Below are 23,243 nucleotides of genomic sequence, written 5' to 3'. Positions count from 1 at the left end.
AAAGGTATGTGCTGCATTCAGTGGCCTCAGAACAAAAACAGGAATTGGAAATTTTTTGCTAGGGTGTAAGACTTTAAGATAGATAAGTGAACAAGTAGCAGCATAAGGCAAAGCAGCCAAAAACAGTTCATAGGGAGTTCCTACAGTTCATCATGACTAAGGTTCGTACAACAGGAAGACATCAATGAGTAAATTTTGGTTTTAAAATGATTGTAATTTTGCACTTGAAAAACATCCCAGAGATGGCAACATAAAGATTAAATTTATGGGTAGAGTCCAAACTAGGAGACCAATGCAGCAGTTGGGGATAGTGATGAGCATCTATTATTGGGGGTGGGGGTTTTGGGGGGGCAGCGGTGGAGAGGAAAAGACAGAACACACACTTTATAGGGATGTCCAACTAGCTTCACGGATAAAGGAAAGAACATCAGTTTGCAGTAGGATGGGGTACAGGTGATGAATTCAGTTTGGAGTGTTGAAGTTCCAGCAGTACTATCCAGGGAAGAGTTGGAGAGAAAAAATGGAGTTCAGAAGAGTTTAAGAGGTAAATTTCAGAGTCACCACCATCTAGATAAAAATGTTTGAAAACCTGTCATTTGGCCGGGCACGGTGGCTCAAGCCTGTAATCCCAGCACTTTGGGAGGCCGAGACGGGCGGATCACGAGGTCAGGAGATCGAGACCATCCTGGCTAACACGGTGAAACCCCGTCTCTACTAAAAACTACAAAAAAAAAACTAGCCGGGCGAGGGGGCGGAGCCTGTAATACCAACTACCCGGGCGGCTGAGGCAGGAGAATGGCTTGAACCCGGGAGGCCGAGCTTGCAGTGAGCTGAGATCTGGCCACAGCACCCCAGCCTGGGGGACAGAGGGAGACTCCGTCTCAAAAAAAAAAAAAAAAAGAAAAAGAAAAAAGAAAACCTGTCATTCACAAAGTACTTCCATTCTTGTTCCTTCCACATACCAATGTTATTTACTAATTTTGCTACCCCTCTCTCTCACTTTGTAAACTTAGCCATAGACAATACCTGTGAAATGCTGGATCTGAAGTGCTAGAACATGTTTAACACTAACCTGAAATATGACTGCACCATGAAAACTCTTTACGCCTGTTCCAATTACTTTCAGGGCTTCATCTGAAATCTGTATTGCCTTTCTACTTCCTTTTAAACAATAGCTTATCTTCTGGAATATTCAAATAGTAAAATGGCAAGAGAACTTTGTATAATGGTAAGCTTGGAAATTTTGAATAAAAGTGGTATTTAAAATAATGTGAGGAAAGTTTGACATTGAAAATGAGCAAAAGGCCGGGCGCGGTGGCTCGCGCCTGTAATCCCAGCACTTCGGGAGGCTGAGGTGGGTGGATCACAAGGTCAAGAGATCCAGACCATCCTGGCCAACGTGGTGAAACCCCGTCTCTACTAAAAATACAAAAAATTAGCCTGGGGCGTGGTGGCGGGCGCCTGTAGTCCCAGCTATTTGGGAGGCTGAGGCGGGAGAATCACTTGAATACACGAGGTGGAGACTGGCGACCACACTTGAGGTGGAGACTGCGCAACCACACTTGAGCCTGGCGACAGGGCAAGACTCCGTCACAAAAAAAAAAAAGAGAAAACGAATAATTAGCATTGAGAGGTTTAGTGTCTTCACCTACATTTTTCTCCTACACCTTATCCTACTATACATTATAATACCTTATGCCAGAAACTCTTATTAGCTCAGGAGATGATCCATTTTTGTCTAAAATCCCTCTTATGTAAGGCGGTCATATTCCTTGATAAGCTTTAAACAATTTAGCACTGGGTTGTTATTATCAGGGGATTCTGAGGTATTAGATTTTCTCAGATGGATATTTAACCCTTTAGACAGTTGTCACACCTCAAAACTTTTTCATCAAAATTTTTATTAAATATAACCACACATTTCCAACTAATCTTTTATGACTTAGTTATAACACTGTCACATTGTGTAGTTCTGTTATGCAGTGATACTCCTAAATATTACTTAGCCAGGCAGGACGTAGCTTGACTATTCAACTCACTATGGTATTTTAACTTTAGTTCTGCCGTGCTTTTTCTTAATGGCGACTATCAAATGGCTTCTGCAAACAGTACATTCAAAACAGGTTGTTGCTGTTATATATGCGAAATTTATTACTGGGCAGTGTTGAGAACTATTTTTGAAACCTCTCCATAAAGGATCTGCTCCTTACCTGCTTTGTTCTATCAATACTCACATCTCATTTTCAACGTATTCCCTCAATGTAACACAGTGCAGGACTGACATTTGTCCAGGATACCAGAAAATTATGTTAAAAAAACATGTCAACATACCATGTGTCTAAAATTTTTAGGCTTCCCAGTGTTTAGGAAAGAGGCGAGTCTAAATAGATGAACCCTGAATTAGAGACAGAGAACCTGATCCTTAAAAGTATCAAAGAGTTACTAGAAGAATCCTGATTTGCATATTAATACTCATTTGGAGCCTAACTCAAAAAACATTATATAAATATATAATGCAAGAAAATATTTTCACATATTACAGTGCAAGAATAAAAATGAGAAAAGGGCAGAGCCTTATCTTGTTGCTGCTCTAGTGCCTAGCTCATACTTATCAAACTAGTGCAACAAAACATAGAAACTTTAAAACTGCAAGTTATATCCACGTAACGGTTGCTTTAAGAATATACATCCTAATCCAATTACTCTGCTACATATTCCTAATAACTGGAGCACTATCATATTCCAGTAAGATGGTTTTAAGGCCTCTTATTTTTACTGTTACACTCTGGCATCATGCCCTCAGCCACCAGAAAAAAATGTTGCAAGAAACACTCATTTGAAAACCTGTTCCTATTCTAGGAACATCAACATCTAAATGAAAACCTAAGGACAAGTACCTCAAGATTTGGTAGCAGGAATAGTTATGCTTCCCAGAAGTAGTTTCACTTGACACTGAAAACTGCACACCTTATTTCCCTTTTTCATATAGCTACTATTGGCCAATTCAAGCTCTGAATCTTTTTCCTTCAGTGACAGACTAGCCAAATACTTCCTAAGTGTTGCTCAAGTTGAGAATACAGAATAAAACCAAGATAAAATATTGTCCTGAGTGGGCAGACAGCTAAATCTGTAACTACATGAGAAGCCATGTTTTTCCCCAAATTCTCTAACCTCCCCACACCTCAACTAGAGTTTGACATTCTAAAGCTAAGATTTCAGAATCATTTTATATAACTCAGTTCTGTTAACTGAACCTTATCTTTTGTAAAGGACAATATTCATGTTTATAAATACGGAAGATTATCTTAAGGTTGTAACAAGGGAAAAAGTATACTTTGAAATCTAGAAAGGACTCCAAAAACAAAGTGTTTTAGTTTTCCAGTAAGTCATGAATGGAACTGTTTTCTTCTTTTAAATAAGCAGCCATCAATTTTTCACTCCCAAGTTCTACCAAAGACTTTCAAGACTTTTACATCCCATTTTCCAATTAAAAGTACAAATTAAGTTTTAAAAGATAGTCATTTCTCCCAGCTGACAAATCCCCTTACTGCAGTATCTGAACTTGATCACTCAGAAATCTGATTCCTCACTTCTATGTTGAGGTGATATTACTCCACAAGTCTGTATCTTCAAGCCATTTTAATAAGAGTATGCTGACATTAATCAGTTTTTTGTTTTTTGATTTTTTTTTTCCGAGACAGAGCCTAGCTCTGTCACCCAGGCTAGAGTGCAGTGGCACCATCTCTGCTCATTGCAGCCTCTGCCTCCCAGGTTCAAGTCATTGTGGTGCCTCAACCTCCTGAGTAGCTGGGATTACAGCGCGTTCCACCATGCCCAGCTAATTTTTATATTTTTAGTAGAGGCCGAGTTTCGCGACGTTGGCCAGGCTGGTCTCGAACTCCTAACCTCAGGTGATCCGTGTGTCTCAGCCTCCCAAAGTGCTGGGATTACAGGCGTGAGCCACCACACACAGGCCTTTTTTCAAAGTACATTTGGTAATGATATTCAACTTCTTCCAAAAATTATTCTGGAGTGGGAAAATCTTTGGTAAGGTACAAATTTTAAAAAATACATTAATCCTGCAGGCTGGATGTGTGAGAAGTAAAATTAAAATTTAAAAAATTCTGGCCAGGCACAGTGGCTCATGCCTATAATCCCAGCACTTTAGGAGGCCAAGAATTAGAGACGAGCCTGGCCAACATAGTGAAACCCCACCTCTACTAAAAATACAAAAATTAGCTGGGTGTGGTGGTGCACACCTGTAATACCAGCTACTCAGTAGGCTGAGGTAGGAGAATGGTTTGCACCTAGGAGGCGCAGGTTGCAGTGAGCTGAGATCGAGCCACTGCACTCTAGCCTGGGTGACAGAGCAAGACTCCATCTTAAAAAAAAAAAAAAAAAAAAATTCAAAGTGCATTTAACATTATTTTTCACGGCCACCTTACAAGTACCCTGAGAACTCAACAGAAAGTTTAGTTTTCCCTTCTAGTACAAATGAGACTGAAAAATTATTTTCCATAGTGAAGGACTCAATAAGGTAGCAAGTAAACCACTATTCTGGAGGGTGAGTGGTATTTTTTATTGTGGCTCTTCGTATTCCATGAAATTTGTAATCACTATGACAGTACCAAGAATTTACTGCCAAATACACATTTCATGCTGATTATAAATCATTTCACACCACCTAAATGTACTGTGTAGCTATGATCATGTACTTTTATTAAAGGGAGAGCTCATTATTAATGAAATCTGGAAGCTGGCCAACCCCAAAAGATTAAGAAAACTTCGATGCATATTCTTGGAGGAAAAGCATTAAAGCCTACTCACCCAACCTTTTTCTATTTTGTAAGCATATTACCTTCTGCACTTTGTAAGTGCTACGAATCAGTTCACTGTGGCGAAACACCAAAAATATCCATAGGAAAAATTTTCTTATACACAGATTACAATTAAGACACATTATTTGAATGTTTCTAGTTGCAGTGGAATGCTGTCCTAATAATGCCTGTTCTCTTTCATCAGTGAGACTCATTTTTAAAGGTCAAAGTATAGTCTGGTAACATAAAGAGAACTGGTACCCTTAATTAAATGTACAGGTTTGGTCTCATTACCATCCCTGACACGTTAATTATTACTGCATGTTTCTAAAACAATAGGAGTCCAAGTCATAGATTAACAATCTCTGTGGCTCTTCAATTAAATACAACTAGATTCCATATATTCCCGAATCCTAAGAAATGTAAAACTTGTTCATTTAAACTTCATTAGGACAGTGTACTAATTTTTAGTATCTACCCCAATAAAATTTGAAACAGATTTAACAATAGTATCAACTATCTGAGAACTTTAAACATATAATGGATATTACTTTCTCATATTAAGGCTCAAGAGATTGAGTCTAGCCAAATTAATCCCAGTAACAATCAAGTTTATTTCTCCATTTGCCTTCCCCTTCAACTTTGTAAACTGAGAAAGGCCTCTGTACTTCTCTTTCTGGATGGGAAAGTGTATTATTATTCCACAAGGAAACTATAGGTACATCAACACCAAAGGGATTCCAGTTGAAACCCAGAAAAAGTAAGTTAAATAAATGTCCTTAATCATGCAGCATACTTATATAAGAAATTTGTATATAACATTACAATTAGGCTGGGCACGATGGCTCAAGCCTGTAATCCCAGCACTTTGGGAGGCCAAGACTGGCGGATCACGAGGTCAGGAGATCGAGGCCATCCTGGCTAACACGGTGAAACCCCGTCTCTACTAAAAGATACAAAAAATTAGCCGGGCGAGGTGGCGGGTGCCTGTAGTCCCAGCTACTTGGGACGTTGAGGCAGGAAAATGGCGTGAACCCGGGAGACGGAGCTTGCAGTGAGCTGAGATCCGGCCACTACACTCCAGCCTGGGCGACAGAGCGAGACTCCGTGTAAAAAAAAAAAAAAAATTACAATTATCCAGTATAACGAAGCTACCAATGATCTTACATCTTACACAACCCTTTACATGCATACATACGTACATACAGCGTTCTTATTTCTCTCACAGAATTTTTAAGGACTAATTTGCCATTTGCGTGAGTCAAAATGTGTCGGTTGTTGTAGCACACAAACTTCTATGAAAATGCTTTGTTAAAAGTGACAGGATGGCACATAGTAACAGTTATACCAGATCTTACTCAAAGTGAATGAAAAGACCATTCTTTTTAGTTATTCACCAGCTACTGCGTTTTTAGAAAGAGAAGTAATCACCATATTATTATGGGTGTAAGGTCCCAGATTAACATAAGAAAAAGAGGACAAACTAGAAATCCAGAATTCCTGTATTTCAAAATAATGGCTTAGATTTACCAACTGTAAAATTTCCCACTTTCCCAGGGGAGACAAGGGAAACAAAACAAAAACAAAACACAAAAACAGTAAAGAGAGGTTTGAGGGATTTTATAAAGCATTTATCAAGCCTAACCACACCAGTAATCTTCCTAACAGATGTGCTAGTATTCTAAAATAGACCATAGAAGTTGTGTGAAATAGACACAGGTAAACAAACAACAGCGGTTATTACTTGTGACATTTTATTGGCGTATGACAATTTACAAGGGTCCCTGTTGCATTATACATCACACTGAGTAAGAATCGTTTAGCCATCTACATTCAATGTTACTTACTGGGTAATATTTTTCTCAAATTATAATTCCCGACACTGATTTTACCTGTGACAAAAGGAACAACAGTAATTCCTTGAAGTAGACTGTAATTGGAAAAACGTTTTGCTTTTAATATAAAAATTCCTAGGATGCTGAAAGGTACACATACACACCTAAAGAGTCATGGCCTTCTTAAACAGCTTTCTTAATCCTTTCTAGAAATATCCTTTGGTTCGGTTTTTATTGCCCTTCTCTAGGCAAAATATGTTAACGCAGGTATCAATGAGTTATTTCCTAGCATTTGTAAGCAAATATCCTTGCCAAGAGGAACCATTCAACTTTTATAATGTAAAGTGTGGAGTTAAGATGTGTTTTAAAAAAATATACAGGCTACTTTTTATATGCTTGATCTGGAAAAGATAACATCCATAATGACATTCTATTACAGAGTTCTTACAATCACCCTAGCCTACTATATTCTAGTATAACACTCTTTTCTCAATTTTGTTTAATAGAATAAAAGTAACCAAAGGTTAAAGCAGTGCATTTGAACTTAAAATATAACCTGCCCACAGGAATTAAGTAGCTTTATTTCCACTCTCTATTAAATAATTTCTCAAATCCCCTTTTACCTATTGTCTTAACTGGATAAGCACATAGTCATGCACACAGATTTGATGTCTAACCAAGTAACTGTTATGTATTTATTTGTATAAAATAAAAGGGTCATGAAAATTCTGTGTTGGGGATCACATCCATGTTGCTTTCACACGTAAGTATTATTCTGAACAGGAAAATATCAGTTATGTCCTGATTAATGCAATACATACTTCCTTTGGCAGGTATTTCCTCTGCTTTAATAGACAATTTCAGAAAGACACGTTAAGGGGGGAAAAATCACACAATACTAAGGATCTGAGGGCCATTAACATCACATATGTTGAGTTTGCTTTTAGTTTTGTTTCCAACAGCTCTTAACCAACGTCCCTGGCTGTAATCTAGGTGCTAGACGCATTGCAAATCCTCGAAAATGTTTTAAGATGAAAGAGCAATACATTTAAGATCTTCAAAAGTTTACATTTAAACGAATAAGCATTAGCTCCTTTAACACGACCACAACTAAATTAACAATGAAATGTGTCTACTTTCATATATGCCCATTAAAGCAGATAGGACTTAAACATTGGAAATTTTAATATTTTAGATTTTCACTCCTTTAAGAGTATCCAAATATATAGACACAAGATAATTCACATTTGAAAAACTTATGCTACCTGAGAATAGAACCCTTAAGATGGAAAAAGAAAAAGCCATTTTACAAACTGGGCAACTGAAAGGGGGGGGCGGGGGGGACAGTTAGAATCAATGCAGCACCAAGCTTCTGCCAAAACTTTTATTGGGTGACATTTGAAAAACAACTTTTCTTAAATCTATTAATGAACAGTATGTTGTGTTTCTTCTATTTTTCTAATCGTTACACTACAACTCAATGTTCAGCTCAAATAAATATGTAAGATATGGCAGTCAGGTACTAATTATTCAACCTTATTCTGCAGGATTAAACCTCTCCATACCCAACCCCAGGATTCTAGTTTTCTGTTTAAAATAGGCATGGTTCAGTAGAATGGGGGTTTCTAATTGCAGTATTTTACAAACCAGTTTCCTCTCACAAATAGCTAAATCTAAGACATGACTCAAACTATCAAATAGGGAATAGAAAGAGAACAGTTTTGAACGGCAAATAGAAAAGGCTCCTAAGAATGTATCTTTATAGGCCACTGCTGCTTTCAGTAAAAAGTAACATTTTCTCAAAACTTTTCAATCTAATTTTTAATTAGCTTGTATTTTTTTTTATACTTTTAGCTATTGGCATTAAGCTTCTTTTTTTTTTTTTTAATTCCTTCTTAAGGCATTTGCTAACCAAGTGTTAACTAAGCCTAGTTACCAAAGTAACAACCTCTTTGTCTGTGGTATACTGTGGTATACTTCAAAATTAGTCACCCTACAATGTAGTGTGTTCAAATTAAACAGATGTATACAGTTAAAATAATTAGTGTAGCCTCTATAAACAATTTCTGTTCCAGGATTTATATGTAGAGCTAACGTTTACTTCAGAATAAAACATTGACAAACAGGGAAGGAAGAGAATCAGAACTTTCACAGAGCTGTACTTGACCGTATCTTATAGACAAAGCAGAATTACAATGCATGTAACAAAAACGTTAAAAGTTTTTTTTAAAAGTTGATAGTTACAAATATGGTACGTAACAATTTTCTACTTTATTTCAGTACAATTTTCAACATACAGTCTACTATTTCTCAAGATATTTGAAAACTTAAAATTTCTATAGACTACTTGCAAACAGTAAAATTTAGGTAAAATGCTTACATTCTTATTTGAAAACAAAAATCAGGTAAAAAAATGGTGGGTGCAAGTTCTGCTCTGCTGTAATCTTACTTCATTATTATTCCTAAAAGAGAGAGAAAAAAAATTGAAGATTAACACAAGATGTGGAGAGTTAAAAGGAACCATATTAATAATTGTTCCTAAAAATGAAATAACTAATTCACCCACCAAACCTGTATCCAAAAAAATCTGTCAGAATCATAAGGTGAAATTTTATACCTTTTCCTCCTTGCGTCTGTCCTTCTTTTCTTCATTATTTTCCATGGTCTCTTCTTCATCTTCAACAATCCCATCCCCTTGGTATTTGTCATGAGTCCATTTAGGACTGCTACCTGATTTTTTGAAGTTAAAGCGCCCTCTGCCACGTTGAAAAGTACCACGACCTCTTCCTCTTTTGGCCCAATAATCCACACCATCATCTCTGTCGTCATGCTACAGAAAGGTTAAAAACAATTGTCAATGAAATGTTTCTTGTAAAGATCATTTCTCCAATCATAAACCATAGTATTAACCTTCTGAAGATTGGACATATGAGATTGGTAATATTCTAAAACAAAACCAGTAAAATTGCATTTTTCAACAAAAATATATTCCCTCGTCAAGAGAATAACTACATCTTACTACTTAGCCACCCAAGCACTGAGGGTTACCCAATCATTTGGAGAATCTCAACTGCTAAATTACCATTGATTTTTAGAATTCTCAGTTTTGTTTTTGTATTATGTCAATCCAAGTCCACTTATTACACCAAATGCAATGAGATAAAATAACCAGTTTTTCTGGTTATTTCTAACCATCTTAGTCATAAAGATGCGGCAGAAAGTCATAAAAATATCACTAACGTTCACTAAAATGAAACTGGTGGTATGAATTTTATACTTTACATATAAAAGCAGATTTTAAATATACTGAGATTGAAATCTAGATCAATGTATAGTACATATCAATGTTCTGGGCTAGAGAATTTCAATGGTAAATCATGACATGGTCCCTAGAATTAACACCTCACTCAGTTCTTCTTCATCAATCTAAAGTACTGCAGTTATCACATCCCAGCTTTAATTATTAATTGTATTCAAATACAGATGTTCCCCAAATTATGAATTGTTCTATTAAGCAAAACAATCTGCAAAACTGAAAAGTACTTGACTTTGTAGATGAGTAGAAATTGGTATTATATTCATACAAAAGGCCAAAGGAGTCCTATATGTAATTTAATTAACTGCTAACTTACTTTGTCACCCACAAAAATGGGAAATAAAGCAAAATGCCCCTTTATGAGAAAAAGGGTATAATGCAAACAAAATGTTGTGTAATCTATAGAGTACTAGTAGTGAGCAATCATCCAAAAGCCACTAAAACTTTTTTACATAATATATGAGGTTTTTTTTTTCCAAAACATAAGACTTTGCCTTTGGACATATTCATTTAACTGATTAACCCCCTTCATGACTTGAAAAGTTCAATTATATGGGTAACTAACAGGCTATATGAAAGAGAACTTACCAACTGCTAATAATCTATCCTTATCAAATCATTCAAAGATTACTAGGTAGAGGTGTACATGACTCTATAATGAATGAATTTTGGAACTATCAAGTGTAAATTTAAATACAGCAATTTATTGCAAACCCAAAATAAACTACTTTAAAACAGCCTGCCACTAAAAATAATGCCCACTTGACTACATAATTTCATGCTCCCTTATCACATTAACATACCCAACTCTTAAGTGCTTTTTTATGATATCTACGCAATATGCCATGGATTCTGGGAAGAGGTTTTCGAGTAGAAGCACGGATTTAAATCTTATCACAAACTGTGTGACTTTGGGCAACCTCTCTAGAATTTACTTCATTTTAATATGTTCCTTGAGGGAACACAGATCAGTAGAAAGTGCCTGGCCCAGTGTCTGACAAGCAAGCACTCAACAAACGGTGGCAAAAATGTTTCTACAGTGTGTAATATGGGTCTGGTCCTGTTCTGAACACTTTACATGTACTTATTCATCTAATCCTCACAACAACCCTCTAAAATACTGTTACTATCCCCATTTTAGAAATAAAGAAACTGAGGCACAGAGAAATTAAGTAACTTGCCCAAGGTCACAGAGCTAGCCCTTTCTTCTACCCCTTGTGACCATCACTCATAAAACATATTTCCCAGATACCCTGGTGGCAGTATATGATTACCACACCAGGTAGTTAAGAGTTAGCAGAAACAGAAAAGCCAATGGCAAAGCTAAACACTGGGGTTAAACTAGCCATTGCTTTTAATATACAATCATCTGAAACTTGGTAAACACAACAGCACCTAAACAATAACTGTGTCTTTCATAGGGTATCCTGGCAGCTACTTAATTGAGATTTTTGATGCTAAACATATTCTTAATACTCAAGTTTTATATCGAAGATTTCAATCTCATTATTAAAATTTTTAAATTTTAATTATCTCAGATTAAAATGGGCCAGAAGTTAGATATTCATACACAGCTAAGAACATGTTAACAAAGGAGTCTGTATTAGAACCAAGACTTTCTGAATCATCTTCTCTCTTTTCTATACAAGGATCAAGTTTCAAACAGTTAATTACCAAAACTCCAATCCTGAACCCCCTTCCCCACCAGGGATTTTCTCTTCCTTTGAAGGCAGCAACTTAACACTGAGAACCTTCAGTACTTTCCCACTTGCTCCAACTCTTCACACTCATCACTCCATAGAATTTCAGGTTCTAACTAAAACTAGTATCTTTCCTGGAATTTTTATTATTGAAAACATTAACACACCTTTGCATAAAACAAATCTTAGAGATAGGAAATTTCAGAAAAGAATGCAACAAAGATTACTATAACTCAGTATTGGACAACAAATAATACCAACAAGACCTTTCAGAACCCTGACTCTGGAGCCCAATGAGTTAAGTCCTGACCCCACTGGTACTAGTCACATAATTGGTTAAGCTACTCAACCTCTGTACCTCAGTTTTTTCCATCCACAAAAGTGGAATAACGGCCCCAACTCAAAAGGCTTTTTAAAGTATTAATACGTACGGAACACTGAGAACAGCACCGAGCATGCGACATAATGTTTAATAAATGTTATCTATTATTACTAAGCTTTGTTTTGTTTTTTTTTTTTTGAGACAGATTCTCGCTCTGTCTCCCAGGCTGGAGTATAGTGGCGCAATCTTGGCTCACTGCAACCTCCGCCTCTCGGGTTCAAGCAATTCTCCTGCCTCAGCCTCCTGAGTAGCTGGGACTATAGGCACGTGCCACCACACTCGGCTAATTTTTGTATTTTTAGGAGAGACAGGGTTTCCACATGTTGCCCAAGCTGGTCTTGAACTCCTGACCTCGTGATCTGCCTGTCTCGGTGTCCCAAAGTGCTGGGATTACAGGCGTGAACCACCGTGCCTGGCCTGTTATTACTAAGTATTAATGTTTCATCCAAATGGGCAAACAACTGGTCAATTGTTCTGAAAGAACCTAAGGGAATGAATGTCTAGTTTTAGAAGACTTTCCTTCTGAATCGTATTTTTCTTTTTTTCCCTCAACATTCCTTTACATGTAAGATACAAAATTTTTTAATTCAACTATCCATGTGAAAACCAAAGTTGCCATTTCAATGGCTCATAATTAAGTAAAAACCAAAATAATTAACTTTGGGAATTGATTTATAAGGAAAAGTATGTAATTTTGCTTGATATTCTAGTGAACATCATCAGTCTGTGGCAAATCAATGTGTATGGTTTTATACAGAGACCAAGATTTTTAAATATAACCCAGAAAACAACATATAAAATACTACTGCTACTTATATATGGCTAAATTCTTAAAATAAGACACTCTTCTTAATGAAACTACTGCCTAATTAAATGCCAACCCAAAATGAGTATGTACTTTTTAAGGGATAGCAGATTCTTAAGAAAATGCCATAGAAAAAAAGGCCTAAATTTTGTATTTGTAAGTTGTTAAAAGTGGTAAACAATTACTATCTACATGTTCACTTCTCATTTCTTCTTGACCTCCTGACCTATCATACCTGGTCTACTTCTCTGGCATTTTTACTCTCTCTCACTTTTCACCCCACCTTTGATATGTTGGTCTTTATCTCTTCTCTTCTGTGATCTTACCACAGCTTTAATGGTGACCTATAAAATTACAGCACTTTTTTTTGTTTCTCTAAATTTGAATTACCAACTATCCACTGGACAGCTCCATTTCTCCCAAGCACTTCAAATTCAACCTGTTCAGAACAGAACTTAATCTTTTGAAAGGAGCTTCTTTCCTACAGATTTAGATTCCTTCCTCTCACTACCAACATCCCTCAATTCAAGTCCCCATAAATGTTACTTTTTCTCAAATCTAGCCCCTTAGTTCAGACACTATATTTTCTCAAATTGCTTAACTTTTAACACCCATGACTTACGTAAACTCTGCTTAAAACTCTATTTTCTTAAAAATATTAAGGCCTTTGACACTGTGACTCCTTGTAGTCAATTTTCCCAAACTTATACCAACCATCTAGCCATCTGAGTACTATAGTTCTCTATACCATGCTGTTTCACTCCTTCTGCTATGTGCAGTACACTTGCCTACCTCTTAACCTCAAGATTAATTAAGGTCAAGTTCCTCTACAAAAGTCTCTTCTAATTACTCTCTCCTTTGCAAAAATCCACCTATCCTTCTTTGGGAAAAGCAAAAAGCCACCATATATATTTAGAATGTTTGTTTCTCTACTACTAGTCTCTAAGTCAAAAATTGGAATCACATCCTACTTGTCTTTCCATCCTTAGTACCTACCATAAACATAAGTCTGTTAATACATAAATTATTGAACCAAGAAGTAGATGGATCTTTCACATTTTTCTACACATCAAATGCCTTTTACTTTCCAGAATGTCAATTCAAGCCACTCAAGAAGCATAAACTGAGAAAACATTACACATAACGCACTCTATAACTTTTTTTTTGGTTCTTGGTCATTAACATGCCAAAAAAGAGGCAAATGGAAATATATTTTCGAAACAAATATATTGTTTTTCCAGACAAAACAGAGATCCACTTCAAACTACAGCTATAATCTCTAAGTAGGTATGTCATGGACATTGAGGTTTATTCAAATACATTCATAAAAAGCCAACTGAAAAAGTCAACAACTCTTCAAGTCCAATACAATTTTCCTCCACGGAAGCAACTAGTTTTCAGAACTAGTCTCTGAAACATAAATTCTCTGAAAAGCCATGACAAAAAAATGAATACTTCTGGTAATAGTTTTGGTATATTCTTGTACACGTCTATAATGCAGCAAGAACCCTTTTCCCCATGCCAAACAGCAGAAAATGCCCATCCTTATCTAGAGAATCCTTCAGGACCTACCACCTCTAGCTTCATCCTTGAAAAACTATTTCAGAGGGAAAAGCACCTCTACCACAGGAAGCACCAAATTAGTGTACCTAGAAGCAACTTTTCTGTAATATAAGTTTTCATCATCTTTTTTCACCAATGAAAGCTGACAGCCTCCCTAAAATTCTTAATTACACGTACTTTGAAAAAATTCTTCTCCTTTTCATTTAAACAAATAGCTATGATGATGGAAGGTACATCTTAATGTGAAGTTTCTACAACTGTCACTGTCTTATAGACAGATATAAAACAAACATTAAGCTCAACTATAATATAATGTTCTTCTCTGAATGTGGGTAACAAATTAGGTATATTTTTCGCTTACCCTGATCAGCCTATGTTTAATATCAAGAAAGTATGAACAGGACTAAAGGGACCCACATTTTTCAAAATTTCAAATCATCTGGGTAATTATTTTAAAAAAGGTTTCCCACATAACGGTGAATCTTCTTATAGTAGTGGTTATCTGTACTCAAATGTATTCACCTAGTATGCTTTGAAAATTAATGCAAACCAAATAAACACAGATGTCTAACACCCACCAAGAAGTACTTCTTGCTCTTTGGGGTATATTCTGGATCCCATTCCTCTTCCTTCGGTCTCTTTTGAAAAGTAGTATTTGAGTTGTTTGGACCAGTATTTGTCCCAGCAAAAACTCCTCTGGCTCTTCCTCTGCCTCTAATTCGAAACTGATTAACATTAACAAAGTTGTTTAGTGATGCAATCAAAAGGTATTTAGTTACATGCAAACTCTAATTTTACTGCAGTAACAAAAAACATACGCCCTAATTTCCTATCTAAGTCTCGTAGCCATTGAAGATGAAAAGGATGGCCATTTTATATCATAGGCAAAAAATTCTGCCAACTAAAAGTTGAGTAGGTTAAGAAGAAATGATCAACTTAAGTGTTAGAATACTGTACTTTCAAGGACTGAACTAATTTTTTTTTTTTTTTTTGAGACAGAGTCTCGCTCTTTCTCCCAGTCTGGAGTGCAGTGGCGCAATCTCGGCTCACTGCAAGCTCTGCCTCTCAGGTTCACGCCAATTCTCCTGCCTCAGCCTCCCGATTAGCTGGGACTACAGGCACCCATCACCACGCCCGGTTAATTTTTTGTATCCTTAGTAGAGACAGGGTTTCACCGTGTTAGCCAGGATGGTCTCGACCTCCTGAACTCGTGATTCCACCCGCCTCGGCCTCCCAAAGTGCTGGGATTACAGGCATGAGCCACCATGCCCGGCCTGAACTAGTATTTTTAAATAATCAAGCTGTTTCTCCTTTTTACTAGCCAAAAGTTGTCTAATTTCTTTGAATTACCATAGAAGCCCCAAGTATTCAGCCATACCTAACACTATATAAGCAAGGCTCTTCTCTTTCCCAAATTATCTAATTAATGAACTCCACCAAAACCCAACTAGATACTCGCTCAAGGTAGGAGTGTGAATCTAGAAATTAAAGAGGCAAGAAGATGCACTACCATAAAGTCATTATATTAATAATTATAACGACTTACGGAAACATGGGGATAATGTATACGCTATGTGAAATATTTCTATGATTTCTATGATTGATACCCATATAAGCAAGGATTTGAAGAAAGCAGGTAAAATGAATGTAACTGTAATACAGAGATGAACATACAGGGGTTTTATTAAGGCGTTATGGTACCTTTTCAAAAACTAAGTGATTAAAGAAATGTTATTACCAATCAGTAACTTTCCTTGACTCTTGGTCTTTAAGGACTAGGTACAGTTATTGATCTTGAGGTCAAGAGAAGTACCTAGTTTACACAGATGCTTCTTCTAGATCTCAAAATGGCATTTCTAAATGAAGACAGCACTTCAAACACCACTTCATGTTTCAATACTACCTCTGATTTTAGGAATAATGACACACATAACATCTCTAAATCATGTATATGACCTTCCTTATGTACATTACTCTAAGATAAACTCCTACCAAGCAATCAAAGATAATTTTTTCACTTACAAAGGTTCCTCGTGGTCGGCTAACTCCTGCAAAGCCTGAGTATTCTTTCATTTCATGGTGAGTTTTAAATTCTTCTTCTCTTTCCTTCTTACTCTCCTTTTCTTCTCGAGAACTGGGAGAAGAAGGTGATGCTGAAGAGGATGAAGATCGAGAATGATCTTGCTCTCTACTTTTATGTTTACTGCAAAATAAAGAAAACAAAAAATGTGCTACTTTTAAAAAGATAAAGACCCTGCTGAATCTTACAATAGAAGAGATATTTTTCAAGTCAAAAACACTATCCCCTAATAAAATTATGTAAATAAAATAATTGGGTGTTAAACTTTGACACAGTCTGTTTCCATTCTCCTTCAATATGTGTTTTACATCAATAATGAAAAACATGCTAGGGCCTGCCAGTTAGAAAATAGTAGTCTGTAAAGGTCAAGAATAAGGTTCAGTTCTTTAGTATTTTTAAATTAACTTATATCTTTTATTACTTTAACGAAAGGAAGAGAAGAGTAGGAAAAAGTAAGGATGTTCTTAAGGCCAAGTTTCAAAATGACTGCAGTTTGTACACTCTGGGTGAAAATAGTTGGTATAGTTTGGGCTATAGTACCATTATAGCAAATAAAAAGCATATAACATTACAAATAACAGCCATAAATTTAATAACACAAATAAAATCCACCATTTACCTAATGAATAGCAAGGAAAAAGATTATCTATAATACTTTGTGTTCCTATTTGCCTCTATGATGATCAAATTTACATGATTTAATGCAACACCCGAAAAGGTCATACCTGTGGTTAACTCTTACCACTGCTAACAGTTTCCATGGAAATATTATTTTGAAAGACTAATACACATTGCTATTTCTAGTCCTTCCTCCCCCCCATCTCTCCCATGTTAAACCACTAGATATCAGTTTAAAATTCTTGTACTCTGGGTGTTATGAGTTGAAAAAGTGCGGAATCAAGCATAACGAACCAAAGTTCTTACACAAACTGTTTCTAGAAATGCACTGCATTGAAGTCCAACCTCCTGATGTAGCCTGGATAATAGGACACATTAATTTGTCATTTTTTTTTTCAGTGTTAGCTTGCTATTCCAAAGTTTTTGTCCTCATCCACCATAAGCCGTGTAAAAGACAAATACATTTTTGCTGTAAAACAAATAATTTTAATTGTTTAAATTTAAACATTCGATTACACAGTCAAAATTGAAAGCAATTAAGCTGACAATTATTAAAGGCTAATTAGAAGCTAAAACCTATCTTAGTCAGTTTGAACAATTACCTGTCATCTTTGTAAGATTTGTATTCCTTGTAATCTTTTGGAGTTTTTTCCTGCTTTCTTGATCCACTGGATTCCCTGGAGCCCTTGGAATCTCCCCGTTCTTTACTTCTTTCTTTTCTACGGCGATCAATGTCATGCCGAAGGTCAGCAGAGTCACACCTTAATTTTTTATCTCCCTATAAAAGACAGACGTAAAAGACAGATTTCAGGGGAGAAATTGAAAAAATATATATACACATATTATAGAGTTAAAGTTTTATGCCAGCTTCTAAACTGGCATTTTAGTATCAGAAAATAATGAATCATATAAGATACTATCACTTAGTTTTGTTAAAAGTACTTGATTATTTTTACTAAACATTTGGGTATACAAAGTCAGTGGAACTGGGGAAATTATTAAAAGCTAAGTATCTTGAGAATTTTGCAGGTTTTTATCCAAAACAATCTATAATAAATTTTTGTACAGTAAATGATACAAATATTTTTTCCACTCAGCACATCCTATTATCCCTCATCCTTCCAAATGCTGTTTTCAATAGTTGAATAATGACAGATGTTATAATCTGTAGTTGTAATGTAGCCTTCTACCTAAAAAAGAGAGATCCTAACATAATGGTTCTCATTACTTAAGCCTCATTATGATCAAGCTCTTCCCAAATAATCTGACCAACCCAATTAAAAAAAAACTTCAAAAGAATTCTATAATTTCTAACATGCACGTAAAATATGATTAATGAAACCAATTGAGGTTGAACAAGGGTAGAAACAAAGCCAGAAAGATATTCGCAATCCTGTACTCAGTATCTTGGGCCATATACTGCCCTTTCTCAATTCAGGTATTGCAACGGACATTAGTTTAACTGGGTCACAATTCACCTCCTTCTTGTTCCATTGCTTTTTCAAATACTATATAATTTAGGAAGATGGAAAGAGGCATCTAGGAATGAAGAGAAATTATACATCAGTAAGATGCTAAGCAATGTGGACATCCTTGCTAGTATTCAACAATAAGTAGTATTTACTCTGGGAAGTCTGACTATAATATTCATAAGCATTCATAAAACTGAAAGTACAGATCTCCAAATGGTATCAACTACTCACCTATTTGCTCCCAGAGTCACAAAGAAAAAAATCTAATCAAGAGCAAAAAAACCTTCCTATTCACCTAGGTATTACCAAGTCCACAAGTAACAAGATAATATAAGTGAAACCACTTTGTAAATTACAAACTATATATACATAATGACATATTAACATGTTATTCATCCAGTCAGGAAGATAAAAACCAATGGCATATCCTCTTATCTATTCATCAGTTATCTCTACTTTTTCTCCTCTGGATCAAAATCTGGTCTAAGTAATGAGGAGAGAATATACTCACTGTCAGAGCGTGAGGACAGACTAAACTGTTGGGAAAACTAAATTAACAACTTTGAACCCAAGGTGTTATTTAAGTTAAAAAAAAAAAAAAAGTATTCACTTCTCAGAATCTGTTCTTTCAAGATCAATACGCCCCATGCAAAACAAAACAAAACAAAAAAAAACACCTTATTTGTAAGCTCTAGATTCCACATCTAGTAATAGCATGCCCTATTAAACTTGTACACTACCACTGTCCATAATAGCTTCTAGTAACAAATGTGCCTGTTTTCAAAATAACCCAATTATTCAACAACTCTGCAAAACAGAAGCATTCTCGTTTTTCTAATTAGAAAAGCAAGGTTCAAGAGGTTATTTTCCAATTATCATGTAGATAGTACTTAGTGACAGCCAGAATTGGAATCAAGCAGTACTTCCAAGTCCCCTAATCTCTTCAAAACAGTTGTTCCCTATCTTTCCCCACATTTCTACTACTAGACATTTTATGGCCTGATATAGATTAGTCTACCTGGCAAAGGTCATTCTGAATTGTCAGAGTATATTGGAGACCCCTTAACCACTGAATTCCATTCTCACCAAGACCCCTCAATGTCTTTCACAGGCTCCTTTCTCATGTGTAAAAGACATTCCCCCATTCCCCAAATATTCCAAGAGTGATAACAGTCTTTGTTCCAAACGTTCATTTGTAAATCAGTTCTTAGAATGCTTATTTCTTAATCCACATCAAAAATGCCCAGTAGCATGGGGATTACTTCTTGTTATCTGTGAAGAACCTAGAGATATTAAATTTAGACACACAAATCGAGAAATATTTACTCTGGCTAATGAATCTCATCTCAAAATTCTAATTTGTATCTCTGATTTTATAATTTTCCTTTGTCTACCCACTGATTCTTTACGCTCTTCTTAGGACTATTTTTTTTTTCCTTTCATTAGCGTTTTGAAAAAATACTCTTGGTTTAAATTTAAGATAGTATAGTGTCAGCTTAATTTCTTCCGTGAAGGAACAGTATGCATACTACCATGATGTAGTTATGAATTAAAAGTAGAAGATATCTATAGACATTTTACCTTGAGAAACTATATTTGGTACAGTATCATTAACTAAGCTGAACTTAACATGAAAAAAATTACATTCAAAAACATACCTTCTGATTTTCTTCTTTAAAAACTCTCTCTTCCCCTGCTAAACGGGTATGCTTCCTCAAGGTACTTGGTGAGATGTCAATTCTCCTTAATGTAAAACAAAGTATATTTTAGTCATATTACTAACTTTTGGTTCGAAAACATCCACACGATTATCCATTTTCCTAAGACAGTTATTTCTCTCCCAATCAACTAATTTAGCACACCAAGACTATTAATTTACTAATACACAATTAAGAAAAAATATCCACGAAAATGAATTAAAATGCTCCAACCAGATATTTTATATAGAAGTCTGGCCTTTAAAACATCCAACTTATTTTATTGATCAAAATAGGAAAATGTGTTTTGATTAAACTGGGTATCATTTTAAACATCAACAAAACACATGAATAGGATTATTTGCTCCTGTCTTCAATATTTTAGATATTCAGTGCCCCTTGGTTTTATTCTGCGCCTTTCCCTTTTTAAGTCAGTATCGGTTGCAACTACCCAGTGCTTCTTTAGCAGTCATCACCAAAACCACACCAACTGTGTACGAAGTACCAAGTCAGATACTTCATAGCCAGTATCACTGTCACTGCCACCCTGCAAAATGGGCATGATTATCCACATTTCGTATATGAAAACATTGATGTCCAGAGATTAAGTTGTTCATCACAATGCAACGAAGAGACACAGCCAGGATTTCAACACAACTATCTGACTTCAGTGCTCATGCTTTTGTTCTCTCTCTCTCATGGAACATTTTTTATTTCACAAACTTACTAGAAATTCAAAGGTTACTCTAGGCCTTCACTGCCCCTCCCAAAAACCAGACTAACTGATAACTATTTAATTCCATACTGCAGAGAAGTAAGAGTTAATATTTCAAGTTCTAACAACCAGTTTCAACTAAGCTGAAAATTGAGAATTACAGAAGTTTCAAGACTTAGAAATATATTTAAAGTATAAATGAGGAATAAAACCAAATCTGTATCAATGACAAAAGCAAACTTCCAATACAATCTTGTTTTAATAGAGTCTTCCTACCAAAACAACGTTTTTATATGTCAATTCAGCAGGATACATACCTGTGTATTTCAGGGCTCTTTTGCCGAGTACTATGTTCTTCAGTGGCTTTCTGATACGAAGTGAACCGCTCGTTTAGGGTCATTGCAGCTGACTTGAAGTATTGCTCTGTTGATTTAGAAGAAATACTGTCCAATTAGTTAACTTTAAGAGAGATTTGTGACAGAAGGGCATGTAGCAGGTGAAAAGAAAATAAAAATACTCAAGAAACCTAACAAAAGAGAATTAAGTGTTACAAGGAACTCCTACCCTTTCAATTTCTTGTACCTCAACAGGAAAGTGCTTCAAAAGTTGCTCACAGGTCCCTGTCAATGCTACATCTAATCCAAGAGCAATTAATAGATTAAATCAAGAGTCTCTAATTCTACTTCATTAATACACTACTTCCTCAGAATAAAAAGGAACACAATCTTTGGATGTTGTAATACCTTGCCAATATGAACCAATGATGTTACTTCAAGTAATCATTTGCAGAAAACAAAAATTAACAGGAAAATATGGAGTTAACCAAAAAGCTAGTTTGAGTAAACTATTAAATTTCATCAGTGACTACGCTGCCATATCAACAAAATGGATTTATAAAACACTGAATACTATCATTGAAATTGGAAAATATTTTAAGTCAATTAACATTCAATAATTATCCAAAAATCTGGCATCTTGGCAAACCCAACAGCACATTTGATACTGCTGTTTTGTCTCTCTTTAAACAATTTTCAAACTAGTAATATCAATACTGATTATTTTAAAAACCAGTTAAAGATATGTTGTAAATGTAAAATAGAAAGACGTATAAAGTCATGAGCTATGAAATGTCACATTATGAAGCAAGCTATCTGCTTAACAGGTCAACATACATCTGTGTCAACTTACCGCCCAATATCCAGCACATGTCTCATAACCAATCATTAAAACTTGAAACGGCCACTACAAGGGTAGTGCCTCAATCATAATTCCATGAAACCCAGGAATTTGAGCTAGCAACTCAGTTTTATGCCATTTTGCCAGGAAGACAGAAGATTCAACTTTGCCTGTATCTTTCAACAGCTATTTTACTTTGAAACATGGATTTTGCCATTTCAAAACATATTCCAGGACCTAGTTACAATGAAAAAGAAAACATCACTGGGCATTTTCAGCTCTATATAAAGTAAGAGCTGTTCAGATCGGTTGCACAATACCAATTATGAAACATCACTACAGTTCTTTTAAAAAAAAAAAAAAAAAAAAAAAAAAAAAAAGGAAAAAATTTATCAAAACCTGATCTCAAAATTCAGCAATTGTAAAATGTGGAGACAGGCCAAAAAAGATTAAAAAATTTAAAAAAAGAATGTTTCATATTTTATGTACCACAGTAATATGGTCATAAACTGGTTCACAAACCTACTTAGAGTCAAATAGCAAAACCGTCTTGTTACCGTGTTTAAATAATTACAGCCCAAAAGAAATTCATTTAACTGTTCACTGTTCTGATATATCAACTGCATAAAGAACTGCTAGAGCCAAGTTTCATCTATTACAGTGAGCTGTTCTCATGTCAAAAGACAAATTTTTTAAAAGCTAGGAGGGGATTAATTTTAAAGGACAACAGTCTTTGAAGTTCCTGGGAAAGAACATGTCTCATAGTACGTTGCTTTTTAAACACAAAAACAAAACTTAACCTAACCCAAAAGGGATACCTAAAAATCTTTGAAAATTACTAGTAACTTTGCAACTATAATTACATACTGGTAAAAATTTAAAAAAAAAAATCATTACTTTAGTTGAAATAAACACCCTTATCTTTAGGACCTAAAGAAGTGTCATCATTACCCTAATTAGTGACTATTCATGTAGTCAGTATTTATATAATATTCTTCTAAATTTCTTGAACGTTTTTCCTCTAAAAATCCTGATAAATTTTCGTTTTATCATTTTAAGTTTATATA

At 35.4% G+C, this 23,243-nt stretch overlaps 1 protein-coding gene across 6 annotated transcripts in view; it reads right to left on the bottom strand.

Annotated features, from left to right (window-relative positions):
• Window positions 1-6,562: 6,562 nt before the first annotated feature.
• The window catches only part of BCLAF1 (BCL2 associated transcription factor 1), a 33,656-nt gene continuing 16,975 nt past the window's right edge, over window positions 6,563-23,243 (bottom strand). For 2 of the 6 annotated variants that reach the window (XM_017863742.1, XM_017863744.1), the window contains exons 7-12: window positions 21,318-21,423; window positions 20,247-20,331; window positions 17,719-17,894; window positions 16,441-16,621; window positions 9,270-9,482; window positions 8,730-9,114 (exon numbers count right to left, since the gene is read on the bottom strand). In XM_017863742.1, coding sequence (XP_017719231.1) covers window positions 9,109-9,114; window positions 9,270-9,482; window positions 16,441-16,621; window positions 17,719-17,894; window positions 20,247-20,331; window positions 21,318-21,423 — 767 coding nt within the window. In that variant the 3' untranslated portion in view covers window positions 8,730-9,108. Of the gene's footprint in view, window positions 9,115-9,269; window positions 9,483-14,996; window positions 15,144-16,440; window positions 16,622-17,422; window positions 17,586-17,718; window positions 17,895-20,246; window positions 20,332-21,317; window positions 21,424-23,243 lie in introns of all 6 variants that reach the window. The other 4 variants (XR_001883762.1, XM_017863740.1, XM_017863745.1 and 1 more) reach the window with 4 other exon arrangements.

Source organism: Rhinopithecus bieti, unplaced genomic scaffold (genome assembly GCF_001698545.2).
Source record: "Rhinopithecus bieti isolate Rb0 unplaced genomic scaffold, ASM169854v2 scaffold_73705, whole genome shotgun sequence".
In the NCBI taxonomy this organism is placed as follows: domain Eukaryota; kingdom Metazoa; phylum Chordata; class Mammalia; order Primates; family Cercopithecidae; genus Rhinopithecus; species Rhinopithecus bieti.
This window is presented reverse-complemented; position numbering and strand designations above follow the sequence as displayed.